Source organism: Mesoplodon bidens, assembly GCF_964165515.1.
Source record: "Mesoplodon bidens genome assembly, chromosome: 12".
In the NCBI taxonomy this organism is placed as follows: Eukaryota; Metazoa; Chordata; class Mammalia; order Artiodactyla; family Ziphiidae; genus Mesoplodon; species Mesoplodon bidens.
The window spans coordinates 81,440,743-81,458,706 of NC_138168.1; the positions used below are offsets into that span (position 1 = coordinate 81,440,743).

Below are 17,964 nucleotides of genomic sequence, written 5' to 3' on the forward strand. Positions count from 1 at the left end.
TCAACTTTCTAGAAGAATTTCCATGAAGAGCATTCATTTCAATACAATCCCAGTGAGAGGATTTTTCTTCATTTCTGGAATGTGCCTACTACTAATATAAACATTATTATTAAAATAGTTTCCTTGTTTCTGCATGAAACTGTTCTTTTTGCTTGTCCACACTCCGGCTGTGAAGTATTTTTTAAGTAAACATTTATATTGCAACGTAACACACATACAGAAAAACACGCATATAAGGTTTGTGCTTGATGAAATTATCACAAAATGAACACATCTGTGTAGCCATCATCAAAGTCAAAAAAGACTCTTACCCGGCATCTCAAAAGCTTTACTTGTGGCCTCTCCCAGTGCATATCCTCCCCTTCCCCTCAAAGGCAACCACTATCCTGACTGCTTTGAGTTTTAAAGACAGTTAAAATAATTCTGATAGCTTTGTGACATGAATGAACATGCACGTACCAAATAATCTTTCTCTAATGAATAGGTTGACGTGCTTTTCTCTTTTCTTTCAACAAGGTCAATTTCCACATTATCATGTCCTCCTGCCTCCTGGGAGGTTCACAGGAATACATAACATGGGGTACATTTCATCAGCCCCAGTGTAAGGGATCTGTGGAAAGGTCTTCTTTCCAGAAATGTTCAGAGAGTGCAGCTCTTCAGCTGGGTGGGGTAGAGAGCCCCTGAGATGGCCCCAATGCTCCTTGCTCCCCGGTACTCATGCCTTTCTGTAATTCCCCTCCTTGACTGTAGGAAGGCTGACCTAGCGACTTCCTTCTAATGAATAGAATACTGTAAATGCGATGTGATGTCACTCCTGAGATTGGGGTATAACCCACCCTGCTCACTTACTCTCGTAGCTTTACTGCTCTGCAGGAAGCCAGCTTCTATTTGGGGAACTGCCCTATGAAGAGACTCACATGGGAAGGAACTGGGGGTGGCCTCCAGCCAACAGACAGTGAACAACTGAGACCCTCAGTCCAACAACCTGCAAGGAACTGAATCCTGCCAACAACCACGTGAGAGAGCTTGGAAGCACACCCTCCCCCAGGGGAGGAATGAATACAGCCCCAGCTGATGCCTGGATTACAGCCTTATAAGAGACTTTGAAGCAGAAGCACCTAACCAAGCCACACCCAAATGCCTGACTCACAGAAACTGTGAAATAATGAATGTCTATTGCCTGTAGCTGCTAAGTTTGTGGGTATTTTGTTGCCTAGCAATAGATAACTAATACCTGGGAAGAAAAGAAAAAGATGCTGAGTTCATCAAGTCTGTGGCCATAGTGCCTGGAGAACAAGAGGTCACAGAGAACCAGCTGTGTCGGTAAAACTTTGAATTCTTTGTACAAACCTGCGCTCCCAGTTTCCAAGCCCCTGGCCATGGTCGGGTGAAGGTCCAGAATCCTGAGTTTCCTGCTCTTTGGAAAGCTGAGACCACCGTCTTTCTCCTTCTAGAAGTAGCCTGAACTGTCCAGGCTCTCCTTAGCCTCTATTCCCTACTTCTCCCAATGTGGGCTGCAACATCTCATCCACTGATATACATCTGCCTAGGCCAGCTCCTCCTCCTTGAATGCACTTCCTTCTCTTCCTGATTTTCTTCATCTCTTATGATGGGCCAGTTTCAGCATCTCCATGGCATTGTCCCTAATGGCCTCAGGTAGGCAGCTGTTTCCTCCTCTGGGCTACCAAAGCTGATATCAACTATAGCACTTATCACATCTCATTGTAATTGTTTTCCTTTATGTTTCCATTGTCCAGTGGGGTCTTCTCAGTGGTCACAGTGTCCTAGAGTAGTGTCTCATACATAGTAAGAGTCGGGAAGTATTTGTTCAATAAAAAATGTATTCACTCATATCAGTTATCACAAACAAGACAGTAAAATCCCAACATAGTATGGCATATTACATTGGATGACCAAACACATTTATCAACTCTATAAATACTATGGAACATATTTGACTTTGAAATGAGTGCTAGTGATGTCTTTCATCATTAAATGCTAGGGAATTTCCTCTACATTTGGGTTTTCTTTGTATAAATAAAATACACCTTTGCCTTTTATTTTTCAGCCTTATTTTTACAAGCCTTTTAGGGTGCTTAGGTCTTCCACTGACTAACTGGGACATCTGACTGAGAGTCACTCCACCATCTTTTGTAGCCTTGTCCTTTTGATTGCTGATAGTTCTTCCTGGAAAGGGATTCAAATTCATGATGCAAAAGGACATGTACAAAACAGAATTAAATTGCAGGTCTACAAGGCTTTTCAGAATCTATAAATCTTCTGCTAATTCAGGACTGTTTTACAAAGTATTCTGGCCTCTACTTGTTTGTGCTATAATCTAAATGTGAAAGCAGGATGCTTTTGTTATAAAGAACCATTTTAGTTATGGCAGGCCATGAATATAGCTTCAGTACATCCTGTGCCCTGTCCCTTATTCTCATTGTGAAAATATCTGCTCGTCTGCTACCATGAAGTGTCTGTTTCCCACTGCCCAGCTCTCATGGTATTCTTGGCTCCAGACTCAAGAGCTTAGCATCACGTAAGTCTGCTATATCTGAAATGTAGAAAGTTTCTTCCGGATATAGTATAAAAGAACGGCACCCTTTAATGAATCAGGCAAAATCCCAAGATCTTATTAAATTTTACTGTGTAGTCTCACCAGTTGACTATCTTAGGCTCTCAGCAACATTTATTATTCCAGGTAGTAGGGTACAAAAACAAATTACACATGATCCTTGCCATCTAGGAGCTTAGTATTTGACATTTTACACCAGAGTGAATGCAAAAATCAAGGCCTATTGTAAAAACAAAAACCAAACAAATAAAAAAAACTGCATTGGGTGCTACTGTGTGAATTTCCTACTGTTTTAAGAATGTCAAGGGTCAACTCACCCTATAGAGACTGTATTGGCTTTTACTGCCTTTCCCTACCCTCCACCCACACATGTGGTGAGCATAAATCATTCTACAGAACCAGCATTTTCTCACCCCACATCCACAGAGTTCATCTACAGTCCGAAATTTCTTACCTTTAATGTGCTATTCAAAGTTCGGATTTTGTGGAGCTTCTCATTTATGGATGGATTTTTGCACCGCTTAACAAAGGACTTTCTCAACTCCTTTTTGGTTGAAGGTCGCCGGTCCCCAAGAGGAGATAGACTAGCTTGCTCTAACGATTTGTAGAGCTTCTCCATTTCATCATCTTCAGACACTTTTGTCTCTTCTATTAACATAAATAAATAACAATAAACCCAGTTAATCAAGGACAGAACATTTGACATGGTGGTCCTAAAACAAGGCCCTCCTGATACCTTGATCTTAGACTTCCAGCCTCCAAAACTGTGAGACATAAATTTTTATTGTCTAAGCCGCTCAGTTGGTGGTACTTTGTCATAACAGGGCCATGTTCCCTTTGAAGGCTGTAGGGAAGGATCTGTTCCAGGCCTCTCTTCCAGCTTCTGGTGGTTCCTTGGCTTGTGGCAGCATAACTCTAATCTTCACGTGGTGTTTTACAGTGTGCATGTCTCTGTGTCCACATTTCCCCCTTTTATAGACACCAGTCATATTGGATTAGGGGCTCACCCTATTGACCTCTTAACTAATTACACCTGCAAAAAATAACCATTTCCTAATAAGGTCACATTCTGAGGTCTCAGTGGTTACAACTTCAACACAGGAACTTTGGAAGGACACAACTGAACCCATAATAGTACACCCTCTAACCTCCCAAAATTTATGTCCCTCTCACATGCAAAATACATTCACTCACCCCAACATCTCCAAAAGTCTTAACCCATTCAAACATCAACTCTAAGTCTCAAATCTCATCCAAATACCATCTAAATCAGAGATTGGTGGGACTCAGGGAATGATTCATCCTGGGGCAAAGTTCCTCTCCACCTATAAACCTGTGAAACCAAACAAGTTCTCTGTTTCTAAAATACAGTGGTGGGACAGGATAACCTTACCAACCAGTACACACTCTAAAGCTTGAGAACCATTGTCCCAGATCACTTTTTAATGTCCTTCCTAGAACTGTTCTTTGAATGAAGGAATCCACCTGTGGTCTGTGGCTTTCAGCAGATAATAAAAATTCCTCATGCCACACACCTCCATTCTCTTTGTTAACCACAGCTTGCCAGCCTCAGCTCAAATGCTTCCAGTAAAGTGACTCCACCCAGGATCCGGGGGGACCCCGGATGTGCTAGGCTAAGCCAGTGTCAGTTCCATCATGCTAGCCATAGTCATTCATCCAGGGATGAGCATGTGTCTCAGATCAGGCCCACTGGGGCCAAAGAGACTCAGTTCTGAGACTTTGGTTTGGGGTGTCAGGGAATCAATTTCTCTATTTTCCTAAACTGAGTGGTGTGATGATGTAACCTGGAAGATTCCAGAAATCATGCCAAGAATCATGAGAATGGAGCCAATCCATAGGATCCAACTGACACATGGATTTTGGTGATACCATTAGTGCCCTCTTAGCTTATGAGAGCCAGTACATTGCCTTTGTTAAGATATTCTGAGTGTTGTTTTCAAGCATATGCAGCTGAAAGAGTCTCAAATGATATAGAAAGTTACTCAAAGAAAACCATCTCTTGATGCTGCTTTAATTTCTTACTAAGAACTTCAGTCCTTTATTCACTTCAGTCTGAAAATAATGTTGGGACAGATAGACAATAAGATTGTTTTCTACCATGTACTCCCTAGTGTTTATGCATTTTAGCTCCCATCCTGAGAACAAGCTTGATAGAGGATCATATAGGAAGTATGGCCTTAGAAGAACTGGAAAAAAGGTCTCACCGAAGAGAAAAGCATACAACAGTAGTCTAGGAGCATCAAAATTAAGCACACTCACTTACTTTACAGTTTACTCTTATAAGATTAAGTGTCTTTAGGCAATAGTCTTCCCCCTTCTACCACCAGAAAGTCCACAAGTGTGCCCAGTAGTCTTTAATAAAATGAAGAGCAAAGATGTTGGGCTAACTTTGCAACTAAATTAAAGTATTGGTCAGTAAACTTCTTTGTTCACTACCACAATATTATCAAAACAGGAGGAAATATTCAAAACTACATTTGAACACAATTAGACTTTTTGGCTTAGTCTGTGCAGACATCAAAAGTAGGTTTTTGTCAATAAGCACGTGAAAAGATGCTCAATATCATCAGTCATTAGAGAAATGCAAATCAAAACCACAGTGAGATACTATTTCACACTCACCAGGATGGCTAAAATCAAAAAGGTACAATAAGAAGTGTGGACAAGGATGTGGAGAAACTGGAACCCTTAAAGTTGCTGGTGGGAATATAAAATGCACCCACCACTTTAGGAAACCGTTTGGTAGTTCCTCAAAATGCTAAATGTAGCATTTTAAGTTACCATATGACCCACCAATTCCATTTCTAATTATATACTCAAGAAAATTAAAAACACGTTAAGAGAAAACTTGTGCATGAATGTCCTGAATGATATAGACAAAAGGTGCGAACAGCCTAAATGCTCATCAACTGATGAGTGGGGTAACAGATTGTGGTACACGCATGCAATGGAGTATTAGTCATTAAAAGAAATGAAGTACTGACACATACTAAAACATGGATGAACCTTGAAAAATTCTTTGAAGTAAAAAAAGCCAGTCACAAAAGACACATACTGTATCATCCATTTATAATGAAATGTCCAGAATAAACAAATCCATGGAGTCAGAAAGCAGATTAGTGGGTGTCTGGGGCTGAGGAAGGGACAAGTAGGAATGGGGAATGACTGCTAATATGTATGGGGTTTTTCCTGTGTGTGGTGCTAAAATGTCCTCAAATTAGATTGTGGAGCTAGATGCACAACTCTATGAATATACTAAAAACCACTGAACTGTATGTTTTTATGTGTGAATTTTATGGTATGTGAAGCATATGTCAATAAAGGTATTAAAAAGTAGACTTTTATAAGATTATCATGATAACTGATGACACTTGCATAGGAGAAATACTAAGCATGGCAACAGTCCTGGAGTTAAGCTGGAAACATTAGAAAGTCTTAAGAAATGTAAATAAAAGACATCTGACTCGTAGTGGGGAACGTTAGCATGGAGGACTCTGGGAGTTTTCAGTCCCACGAGAACACAATAATTGTACACATCCTTTTTTTTTACAGACAGGCAGGTGGGGACTCTACTTCAAATAAAGCCTGAATACATAGCTTTTAATACCACAGTATTTTTAAAGCAATATATATTTAACAAACCAAACAAGTATACAACAAAGAAGATAAACAGAATGACTTCTTTACTTTCCCTGTGTTCACCAAGCTGCTCAGTGGTGCTGCTAAAGACTGTGATAGAAAATAAAAGTACTTTTGACTAACACAGTAATTTGTAATTATGTCAAAGTAAAATGATTATATTAAGATCTTATATCTAATTCAACAATATTAAATTGGTAAAGATGAAAATAAACTTTAGAATCTTGAAATAACATGGCATAAAGCACATTCCCTAAATGAAAAGTAAAGAGGACCGCCTCTTTGGATAATTTTATTATTATGTAATATATTTAAATCAATATATATTACCTTTAAATTAAAAATATCAGAGATTATCTCCCTCCCATACACATATTCCTGCCCCTATTTGCTGCCTTCTTTGTATCATAATCTGAGAGATATACAACACATTGCTAGATACTCATGGGAAAGACCTGTGATCTAACCTCATCCGTGACCTAAATGGGGATTTTATTTTACTGTTGCTAATGGCTGGTGCCTAGGTCTTCACAGGACAATAAAATGAACATCCAGTAATAACGGAAGCAGATGATAAACAGGATCATAGGACAAGAAAAGGACCCAAAGGGTACAAGCACACAAGAAAACACAGCTTGCCCCTGACCCCAAGCCGAGATGACAGTCCTTCCTAATGGCTGTACGGAGGACTAGCGCTGGCTGGCTAATCCTACAGGGCTACCCCTGTACCCTTCAAAGGCTTCTCGAGAGACTAATGTTTTTTAAATCTCCATTTCACCTTTCTTATGTAAACATTTTTCTAAATTCTAATATCATATTAGGAAACACTACATTGCTCCCTTATCTTACCAGATTATAAAAAGAGCCAAAAAAAAAAAAAAAAGATTGACAGAAAAGACCACTGGTCTCTCTCCCTCTGGAAACAGAAGCCAAGTTAATTATTTCTATCTCCCTTGTCTTTTGTGGCAAAATAAAAGAATTCTGTCTGACAATCAAGTGTTTCCAATGCAACTGTTATCCTTCCTCTCAAGTGCATATTTTAGTCTTCTGACATAAAATAACAGGACTTTAATTTCCTTCACCACATAAGGCATCACGCCTCACACGTTCTTTGCCAAGGAAGATGAAAACTATTTTTATTTTATAGATGAGAAAAAATGTGGAGATTCTTGGAAAACACTAAGTGATCTTTCCAAAATGTAAATCAGTGTGGAATTAGGAATAAAAGTTTGATTCCACACTGTGCAGGCCCATGCACTTCTGGACCAGTCTTCTCCAAGTTTAATAAGCAAACAATCACCTAGGGATCTTGTTAAAATACAGTTTCTGATACATTCAGTCTGGGGTGGCAGGCACTGAGATTCTAAATTTTTAACGAGCTCCTAAATGATGTCAGAAGTGCTGGTCCGTGGACATGCTCTGAGTAGCAAGGCTAGACCGCTCCCCAGCAATTAGTCGTGCAGAAACAGCCTCAGCTCACTGGAAGAGAAAAGGACTGAAATCACAACTAGAAAGGTGAGACTTGTCCAGAAAGCAGCATCTATTTTCTCTGTGCCATATCATAGTTTTAAAACAAATCTGGCTTCCTCAAGGGAGGGTTCCAGAATCCCTGCTCTAAAGCAGCAGTATCTCAATATTGTTGAGTTGGTAGGAATTTGAGGTAAATGTTAGTGACCCTTTACTTCTGTTACACTGGCTCAAAATGTCTGGAGGGGTCAGACTAGTAAACATTCTCCAAACTTAGGTCAATAATCTAATGATTTAGACTCAATAAAGGGATGATATTTTTTTTTTGCGGTACACGGGCCTCTCACTGTTGTGGCCTCTCCCGTTGCGGAGCACAGGCTCCGGACGCGCAGGCTCAGCAGCCGTGGCTCACGGGCCCAGCCGCTCCGCGGCATGTGGGATCTTCCCGGACCGGGGCACGAACCCGTGTCCCCTGCATCGGCAGGCGGACTCTCAACCACTGCGCCACCAGGGAAGCCCTACAGACTTCCTTTAATTAGTGATTTGGACAACTCTACAGCCAAGAGACTTACAATCATAATGACAGACAAATTTAAATTTTTAACTAAGATAAATCCAGATAACTTATTGTAACCATAAGGATACTACTAAGCAGGAACGTTAGCATAGTATAATTTTGAGAGACAGACTGCCTATTTCTGCTTGTGTTGATGGTGGTAGAGATCATTATCATGTATTTAGTTTTTAACTAGGTGACAGGCACTGTGTTAACTGCTATACCAACATTCTGTCATTACCTTTGTAACAACCCTACAAGGAAAGTATTATTAACCCTGATATAAAGGAGAGAATGTCAAGACACAGAAAGATTAAAAACCTTGGCCAAATTCACAAAGAGACAAACCTAGGTTCTGACCTAAAGCTTATTGCCTTATACACTATTCTTTGTACTATAAGTATATTTGATATACTTTCTTTTGAATAAAGTTCAATGAAGAAGATTTCAAATGAGATAATGCATAGTCATCAAGATGGTAGATGGCGAGGCCAAGGCTCAGATGCCTGCCACCACTACTCTATCTTCCAAGGGAAAAGTCCCCACCCAGAGCCTCTGCTTCTGAGATGCCCAGGTTTTATACCTCAGATTCTGTTCTCACAGGGACACCCGGCACTAGATCCTAGGAGAGGAAATTCGTAAGCTGGTCAGCAACCTAAAACACAGACTGGATAATCAGATTCTCTGCTTGGGCATTTGAACTGGGCACCTGGGGATAATGAACCAGTTTGAATCTGGAGCAGAAGGCAAGAGTTGCTATCATGGTAGGCGGGTCCCTGTATACAGCAAAGGTATAAATGCACAGAAATGGAGAATTCAAAGTCGGGGTCTAAAAAAAAAGATGGCAAGTAAAAGAAATTCTATAAGAGAAAAATCAGATTGAGAAAGTCAGAGAAAGCATCCAAGTATAAAGCAAGTGTTTTTACTTGTGTTCTTGTAACTCAGAAAAGAATTTCACTTTGGTTTCCCTCGTTTTCCTATATTTGCTTTACCTTCTCTGCCTGTCAGTTACCTATTTTCTCTTGGATATTTGATGTTTCTGTTAAGCAAGGCAACTCAGTATGTTTGTACTGCATTATTGCTTTTATTGATAATAATAAACCTAGTCTATTGGGAGAAGTTTAGTGTTTGTTTTTCTTTTGTTTTATTATTACTGCCTCTGTGGCAGTGATTTTCAGAAATAATCTTAGCTTGAGCTCATTGCCTAAGATTCTAATAAGTAGCTTTACATTCTTAAAACAAAGATTCCAGTTGTTTTCAAAATGTATTCTTCCAATCATATGAGCACCCTGGATTAGGTGAAATATTCAATGCAGACATAAAATTTCTATATCTCCTCACACCCTAAGAAGACAAAAAACATTGGCATGCACATAAAAAGGTATTTGTTTAGGGTTTTTGTTTTTTGTGGGTTTTTTTTGCCATACGCGGGCCTCTCACTGTTGAGGCCTCTCCCGTTGCGGAGCACAGGCTCCGGACGCGCAGGCTCAGCAGCCATGGCTCACGGGCCCAGCCGCTTCGCGGCATGTGGGATCTTCCCGGACCGGGGCACGCACCCATGTCCCCTGCATCGGCAGGCGGACTCTCAACCACTGTGCCACCAGGGAAGCCCTGGTTAGGGTTTTTTTTTTTTGTTTTTCTTTTTAAAATATATTTATGAGGTGAAGTTTGAATAGGAAATAAATGGGGAAGAAAGCTTGAAACTGCTTAAAATCAAGTATACAAACCCAATGCACAGTAGGTAAATATGTCAACCTTGGCTCCATAACCTGCTGGATCGATCAACCACATGGATCCATGATGGGGACAAATGAGCACAAAATATAAAAACGGAAGAGTCAAAAGGAAGGGAAAGATATGAGGGGCACTTCATGCCAAGAGCAGTGAGGCAAGAGGAAGAAGAAGTTACCCCAGTACAATTTCACAAGCAGAAAATGAAGGTTTGGAGCAGATAAATGTCCTTACCTTTTCAAGATGGTGCTCTCTTGTCCTTATGTCTATGGTTATAATCTAGTGTGATCTACAATTACTTGCAAGATTTCCTTATTTTTGCCTTATAGGAAATCCTCAGTGTACACATTTAGAGTTACATATGTCAACATGGCCATTATATCCCTACTAATAAACCTTTTCCCAGGGAGTGATAAAAATTCTATACAGCTGAGATTATATTTCATGCCACAGGGGACTGAATGTTCTGGAAAACTAATGACTCATGCTTGATTCCTCTCTTTCCCTCACACGTTTGATCCCTTTATTAAGTTCATCCATTACATATCTTTGAATGTCCACTGTGTACTTGGGCAGTGCAGTTGAAAGACTAGGGATAGACTAAACCAGGCAACAATCCTTTATGTATCTTACATTCTTACATTGTATGTTTATAATATATCCCACATATGTGTATTTTTTCTGCTCCCCACCCCATTGCTACCATCATTTCATTGTTGGTCTATTTCGACAGCTACATTCCTAATATCCATTTTTCATACAGTGAAGTGATCTTTTAAAAATGTAAACCACACGAAAACATTCCTCAGCTTCACTTCCTCCAAAAATATCTCATTGCACTTAGAACAAAATCCAAATACCTTAAAGGACCCACGAGTTGCCACAGAAGCCAGCTGCTGTTGAATTCTGCAGTATCTTCCTATGCTGTCCCTACCCACTCTGCTCCAGCCATGCTGGATTTATTTCTGTTTCTTGAACCTCAAAATTTGTGCCAGTACTAGGGCATTTATACTCTACTTTCTCTCTGTCTGGGGCATTTTGCCAGCTATTGTTTATATGTGTAGGTTCCCTTGTGAAATTCAGGTCCCAGATCAAATATTGCCTCCTCATGGAGATCCTCCCCAACCAGTCATCTAAATAAAGGTCGTTCTTCCTACCTCCATTATTATATACCCTTACCTAATTTCCCTTATAGAACTGACTCACTACCAGAAATTATCCTGTTCTTCTATTTACCTGCTAATGGTCTCCAAACCCTGCCAAAACAGACACACGCGCCAGACTGTAAGTTCTATGCAAGAGGGCTATTGCCTTTGTTATCCTCAAAAAGCATCTCCAAATGCCAACAACTGAGCCAGAAATATAGTACCTCCTCAAAACATATTTGTTAAACATTCACTGTTTGGTCAAAATTTCCATTCTTAATCTCATTCTCACCTCCTTTGTATATCCATACATAATAAACACAGCAAGCTAATTTTGGATTTGGATTCTTTAAAAACTCAGTAAGTAAACTATACTTACTAAATGTCAAGTGTCTAGATAGATACAGTAAAAGTAAAAATTAAAATTTGGTTTTGGTTAGAGAAAAAGGGAAAGGACACAAATTACTAACATCAGAAATGAAAAAGAGGGATATCACTACAGATCCCATGGGACATTAAAAGGATAGTAAAAAAAATACTATGAGCTATTCTGTGCCCACAAATTTAATAACCTAGCTGAAACAGACCAATTCTTTAAAAGAAACAAAATTCACACAAGAAGAAATAAATGATTTGAATAGGGTTATATTCAATCAATAATTGAAAAACCTTCTAATTGAATCAATAATTAATAACCTTCTAAAACAAAGCACCAGTCCCATATGGGTTCACTGATGAATTCTACCAAACATTTAAAGAAAAAATTATACCAATTCTCTACAATCTCTTTCAGAAGATAGAAGCAGAGGGAATACTTCCTGACTCATTCTATGAGGCCAGCATTACCTTAATCATCAAATCCAGACAAATACATTTCATTGCTGAAAACCAATATACCTCATGAACATAGATGCAAAATTCCTCAACAAAATATTAGCAAATTGCAGAATAAAAAAATTTTACACCATGACCGAGTGGGAATTATCCCAGATATGCAAGGCTGGCTCAACATTTGAAAATAAATTAATGTAGTTGATCACATCAATAGGCTTAAGAGGAAGAAGGAAAAAAATCACATGATAATATCAATAGACACAGAAAAAGCATTTAACAAAACCCAATACTCATTTGTGATTTAAAAAAAAAAAAACTTCTCAGTAAACAAGGAATAAAAAGAAAATTCCTGGCGGCTTCCCTGGTGGTGCAGTGGTTAAGAATCCACCTGCCAATGCAGGAGACATGGGTTCAAGGCCTGGTCCAGGAAGATCCCACATGCTGCAGAGCAACTAAGCCCATGTGCCACAACTATTGAGCCTGCGCTCCAGAGCCTTCGAGCCACAGCTACTGAAGCCCGTAGGCACCTGTGGTCTGCAACAAGAGAAGCCACCGCAATGAGAAGCCCAGCACCACAACGAAGAATAGCCCCTGCTCGCTGCAACTAGAGAAAGCCTGCGCACAGCAACGTGGACCCAACGTAGCCAAAAATAAAAAAATTAAGTAATTAATTTTTTAAACATAGAAAGAAAATTCCTCAACTCAATACAGAATATCTACAAAAAACCTACAGCTAACTTCATACTTAATGGTGAGAAACTAGAAGCTCTCCCACTAAGATCAGTAACAAGGCAAGGATGTCCCCTCCCACTACTCCTCTTCAACATTGTACTGAAAGTCCTAGCCAACACAATAACACAAGAAAAGGAAATAAGAGTATACAGATTGGGAAGGAAAAAATAAAACTATCTTTGTTCATATATAACATGAATTTGCATCTGGAAAAGGCAAAACTATTGAGATAGTAAAAACTATCAGTGGTTGCTAGGCATTGGGGAAGGGAAGGATTAAAAGGTGGGGTATAGAGAATTTGTAGGACAGTGAAAATACTCTGTATGATACAGTATTAATGGATACACGTTGTTATACCTTTGTCTAAACCCACAGAATGTAGAACACTAAGAGTGAACCCTAAGTTAAACTACGGACTTTGGGTAATTATGATGTGTCACTGTAAGTTCATCAGTTTTAAAAAATATACTACTTTAGTGGGAGTCATCATTACACAGGCATGAGTCATGGGCCAAATAACCTTTCATTAAAGAAAGAAACGGTATAGAGTAAAACTGAGCTGAGGTGAATATTCCATTTAACCCCATTACACTTTGTGGAAAGACTCAGTGAAGAGTCTGAAGAGCTCTGGAACTCCCAATGTAGAAAGGCAATAGAATGCAATTAACACCCTGCATTGTTTAAATAGCTTACTTTGCAGGGGAAAAACGTCTAAAAAGGTTTAAAGTCGGTATAAAATTCTAGCAACCACAATTTTAATCACATACCAACTGTAAAATATTTCTCTCATTGTCTAAATAAAAAGAAGGCTATAATACATTCTGTCTGCTTGTTTCAGGGCTCAGTTATTAACCTTTAAGAATCTCTTCTAGGATGAAAGCCTCTTTCTCCAGCAAACACATCTTGAAACTGGGACTTAATCTAAAATCCTAACTCCTGTCATGGACCATGTCAAAACTTCAATCCCTATTATAAAAAATGCTGAACAATATTTCAAACACAGGAACTTTAGCACTTTTCTCTTTTTTTAGCTGGCAGCTAAAAAGATAATAATTTTTAGAAGTCACAAAAATGAAATGCTACCTTCTTTTCCAACACACAAACACACATGTTAAAAAAAAAAAAAGCACAGTACTCAATCTGATTACTCAACAGCACGTCATCGCAAACGCAAGCGAAAACTGGGTTGCTGTTTCCATAGCAATGACTTTATGTAGTTTAACTCTGCTGGGAATTTAACCAAATCCCCAGCAGCAGGAGAAAATCATCAGCAAAAATTTTGGAACATATGGCAAGTGCCAACAAATCAGTGAGGGGAAAAATAGTTTTATTTTCTCTTCCTTTCTACTCCAAGGAATACCTTTATGTCAAGCTGTTTGAAGAAGCATACAGATATTGTTGGTCCCTCTGCACCTAACTCAAAATTTTAAAATACCTGGTTTCTTCCTTCTTAGATTAAAAGAGCTGTTGGTACTCAGCCAGGCTCTGCAGCACACTCGTGCCCAGAATGACATTAGACATGGACAAGAATTGCATGCACCTTCCCATGACTATCAGGTTACTCGTCCTAAAGGAAAACTCAATCCGCAGTGTTATCTCTTGAGAACGAATGCAAATGAAATTTTATTCTCTATTTTGCTTTTGAGGCCATCCTCATCCCGGGGTGCTGTGTGTGTGTGTGCATGTGAGTGTATGTGTATTTGTGCATGATGAAACAAACATTTTAGATCTACTAATGGCCCAATAATTAAAGCCAGAGTTTTTAGCAGGAAAATAATAGATGTGGTCCTCTTCATTATTTTCCTTAGTTCCACCAGGCCTATATCTGGAAGGATCTTCTAAGTATCAAGTTAGAGGCCATCTAGTTCAAGGTACTTAAATTCCCTCTTCAGTATATCTTCATAAGAGAAAAAATTGTAATCGACATGCAATATGCAATTAATACCCAGTGAAAATGGTTGTCTCAGAATGAGTAAACACCTTCAATGACGAGGAACACATACTTTCTAAGGAGCCTATTCAATTCTGAACAGTTCTCAATGTTAAAAAGAAGTTTCTTATGCTGAACCTAAAATTATCTCCTTTTTACTTGCACCACTGGCCTCAAAATTTGCATCAATTTCATACTTCCACAGAGGTACAAATTAAGCCCAATATCTTCATATCAAAACACCTCACAAAGCTGAGGCCAGCTTGAGTCTACTGCCTTCCATTGCGTACAGTCCAATATTGATCCCCCTGCCCCTACCTCATTCCCCTCTAAAAGTAGGTTATTTTGGCAATGACTTCATTTACTCCATTTTTTCTAATTGTAAAGTAGATAATTGGCCTAAATTAGGGGTATCAAACAAAAATGACATCAGAGGCCAGGCAGGTAACTCAACTTATGTTGAGTTGCCATATGTAAAGCATCTTCACATAAGGTCACAGGGAGCAGTGACTATGGACACACGGGTCTGTAGTTGTAATTCTTGGCCTAAATTACTCTGATACTAAATATCAAATTAATAGGGTAACTATGAAAACTTGAGAACATAAAGAAACTTTCCCTGATTAGGCTGGGGGAGAGGTGACAGCTGTCACCTACGTCATCAGGCCACCCTGACTGGCGATCATGGGAATTTAGCTAGTCAACTTCCCCTCAAAGGTACACTGAAAAAATACAAATCAATCTCGTCGTTCTCTCATTTGTCAGTATCTGCTATCAGGTAAACTTGTTTTACACTGGAATGAATAAGGCACAGACCATCAGGAAAGACCCATCATGACTGAAAACTAATCATTTTTTAAAAGTTAGTCTGAATAAAAGACAAGGACCAACAATCATGGAGTATTAAGAAAGCTCACACTCTTCATTTCTATACTCCAATAAACTCTTTCATTTGCTAAGACTTAACAAGCTTTTTTTCAAACACATAAGCTGTGCTCTCCTTTGGTTTTAAAGTTCTAATGCTGCCCCCCAAAGTGCACGTAGATTGTCTGTCTTCCTGTTCACCATGTAGGAAGGCCCCCCAGGAGCTGACCTGCTAGGACCCAGACCTCATCTGTGCTTATAGTCCAGGGAAGGTGGTAGCTCTGCGTATGTTTGGAACCATGGTGGTGATGTCATCTACAAAGTGTCGATCTAATCACCACAAGCTCCAGAGCACAGCACATGGGACCAATCAAAACCAAACCAAAACAAAACAAAAAACTCAAGTTTTACCTCAGATTGGTGAAAAAGTATCATTCTTTTCTGAACACGTCTCATAGTTGCAAGCATGTGGTTGGTGACACTTACAGCGGGTAATAAATGGTCCTGAAGCTGGAGTTTTCTACATGTGATCTCCTCTCCTCTACGGAAGTAGCCCCTGGACTTAGCCCCACTTGACCATTTAATTATTGAATCATTCATGACTTTAAACATTCTTTTTACAATCAACATTAGCATTCCACATCCACATACAAATATTCATTCTCGAAAAAGAGCAAATAGTTTCTTGGTTTACCTCTATCCGTCATCTCTGATCCAGCCGGCTTGTCTGGGACACAAAGATGATCTAGGTTGCTACTCAATGAAGAAGCGTCATCACTGGATAAAGAGTTCAAAATTCCACTTTCTGATGTGGCGAAGCTGGTTTCCAGGGCCCTGTGACCATTTGCCTCCGAGGGTGCAGGTGAGCGGGCCTGCACAGCGCATGTCACAGACTGTCCCACGTCTTCAGCGGCAGACAAGCTGTCAACCACATCCATCCAGGACCGTCCTTCTCTAGATATGGGGGAAGACAAACTGCTGGGTGTCTTTTTTATGTTTTCCATGGAAGAGAAAGAACGTGATATTTCATTCAATTTGGGTGAAGACGAAGATGCCTGCTGGGCAGCCTGTTTTTCACAAATAAAAGCAAAAGAGAATAAAATAAATCATGATTAAGTCAGCATTCTCTACTTTTCATTTTCACGGAAGGTACTCCAGCGTTTCAAAAAGTTGCCAATAATAAAAGATTCAAAAGAAAAAGAGATGGTATTTATACTAGTATGACAGACACTATGATCCCATTTTCCAAAACCAATCTGTATAACTTTGAATTCACTACTCTAGGATCTGAAAAATCTCCGTGTCATGAATTACCCTACTCTTCAACGCTCTCCAGATAACTAAAAGACTCCTTTGAGGAGTTCATTGGAACACTGAAGGACGCTCTGAGCAAAAAGTAGATTGCAATCTCTCACTGAACTCTTACCAATTGAGCAAAAAATCTTGACAAAGGTGATTAAGAGAGAGAAAGCAAAAGCTGGAGCCAGACGGGAAGCAAAATAACATTAACTGAGTGGAAGACCAGTGATGTGGGTACAACACATACATTTACATCCTCAAATATGTGTCACAGTTCCTTAGCACATGACCAGTATAAGCTCATAACTGCAGAGTTAAGTGAAATAATGTTAACTCATTCACTCTTCAATAATTTTAAAATGTCAATAAACTTTCACCAAAGAAGATGGGAATACATATGCAGTCTCCTAATTCATTAAAGGGAAACCAAAAACTATGAGAAGTGGGTTGATGGTGTAGGATCTTCTGAAAGCAGCTCCTGACACACAATCCAAGGGTGAATGCCAATCCTTGGCAAAATTTTCACCAGTCCATGGAGAAAACATCAATGCAACGTCACCAATGTCCTCTCTGAGGAAGGACTTCATTTATTCTGAGATTTTATCCTTGTTACATTTTGATGTTAAAATATATGCCTTCTTTTGGGAAATGGTAATGGTAGCTATTAGCTTTTGTCTTTTGGAGATTTTTTTTTAATGTTCTCCATAGGAAAATAAAGATTTGGCAACTATATGTTGTTCCTCCCTTTTTAAATTTTATTGATCAATAAAAATCCAAAAAATCTAAACACCAGTGCTCTAGGGGTCACCCTATATCTCCAATGGCGGATAAGACAGAGAAGGCTTTTTCTGGTTTGGTTTCATTATGTCATCCTATGAGATACTCCTGTCAATTTCAAGTATTCAGAACTCCAAGGAAGTGGAGGAACTGGTAGGAAGGAGATTGTTAGAGGGAAGAAGCCAAAGAGCAAAGTAGCCTCCTCTCCCCAAAACCTCAGCATCACTGCAACTAACTCGAGATAGTTGACTTTGTTCCAAATTAATATGTGCCCAAGAATTTTGCAGGTTCTAAGCTCTGAGTTCTGATGGAAAAAGTCAGTAAGTGTCTGATGAGTGCCTAGCTGGCTGCATGCTAGACATGGATTGCCAAATAAGCAATAAATCCACTTTTT

The 17,964-nt window shown here is 39.4% G+C and overlaps 2 protein-coding genes across 4 annotated transcripts in view; one reads left to right on the forward strand and one right to left on the reverse strand.

Moving 5' to 3' along the window:
- OPRM1 (opioid receptor mu 1) overlaps positions 1 to 17,964 on the forward strand; it is a gene marked incomplete at both ends in the record, with an annotated part of 163,951 nt that overhangs the window by 96,705 nt on the left and 49,282 nt on the right. The gene's annotated exons all lie outside the window — the stretch shown is intronic.
- The window catches only part of IPCEF1 (interaction protein for cytohesin exchange factors 1), a 74,927-nt gene that overhangs the window by 6,965 nt on the left and 49,998 nt on the right, over positions 1 to 17,964 (reverse strand). The window contains exons 7-9 of one of the 3 annotated variants that reach the window (XR_014017189.1): positions 16,189 to 16,561; positions 3,312 to 3,608; positions 3,137 to 3,223 (exon numbers count right to left, since the gene is read on the reverse strand). Coding sequence is in view for 2 of the 3 variants with exons in the window: in XM_081250831.1 (XP_081106957.1) it covers positions 3,030 to 3,223; positions 16,189 to 16,561 (567 nt within the window). In the remaining variant the exon portion in view is untranslated. Of the gene's footprint in view, positions 1 to 3,029; positions 3,224 to 3,266; positions 3,609 to 16,188; positions 16,562 to 17,964 lie in introns of those variants that run through there. The other 2 variants (XM_081250831.1, XM_081250832.1) reach the window with 2 other exon arrangements.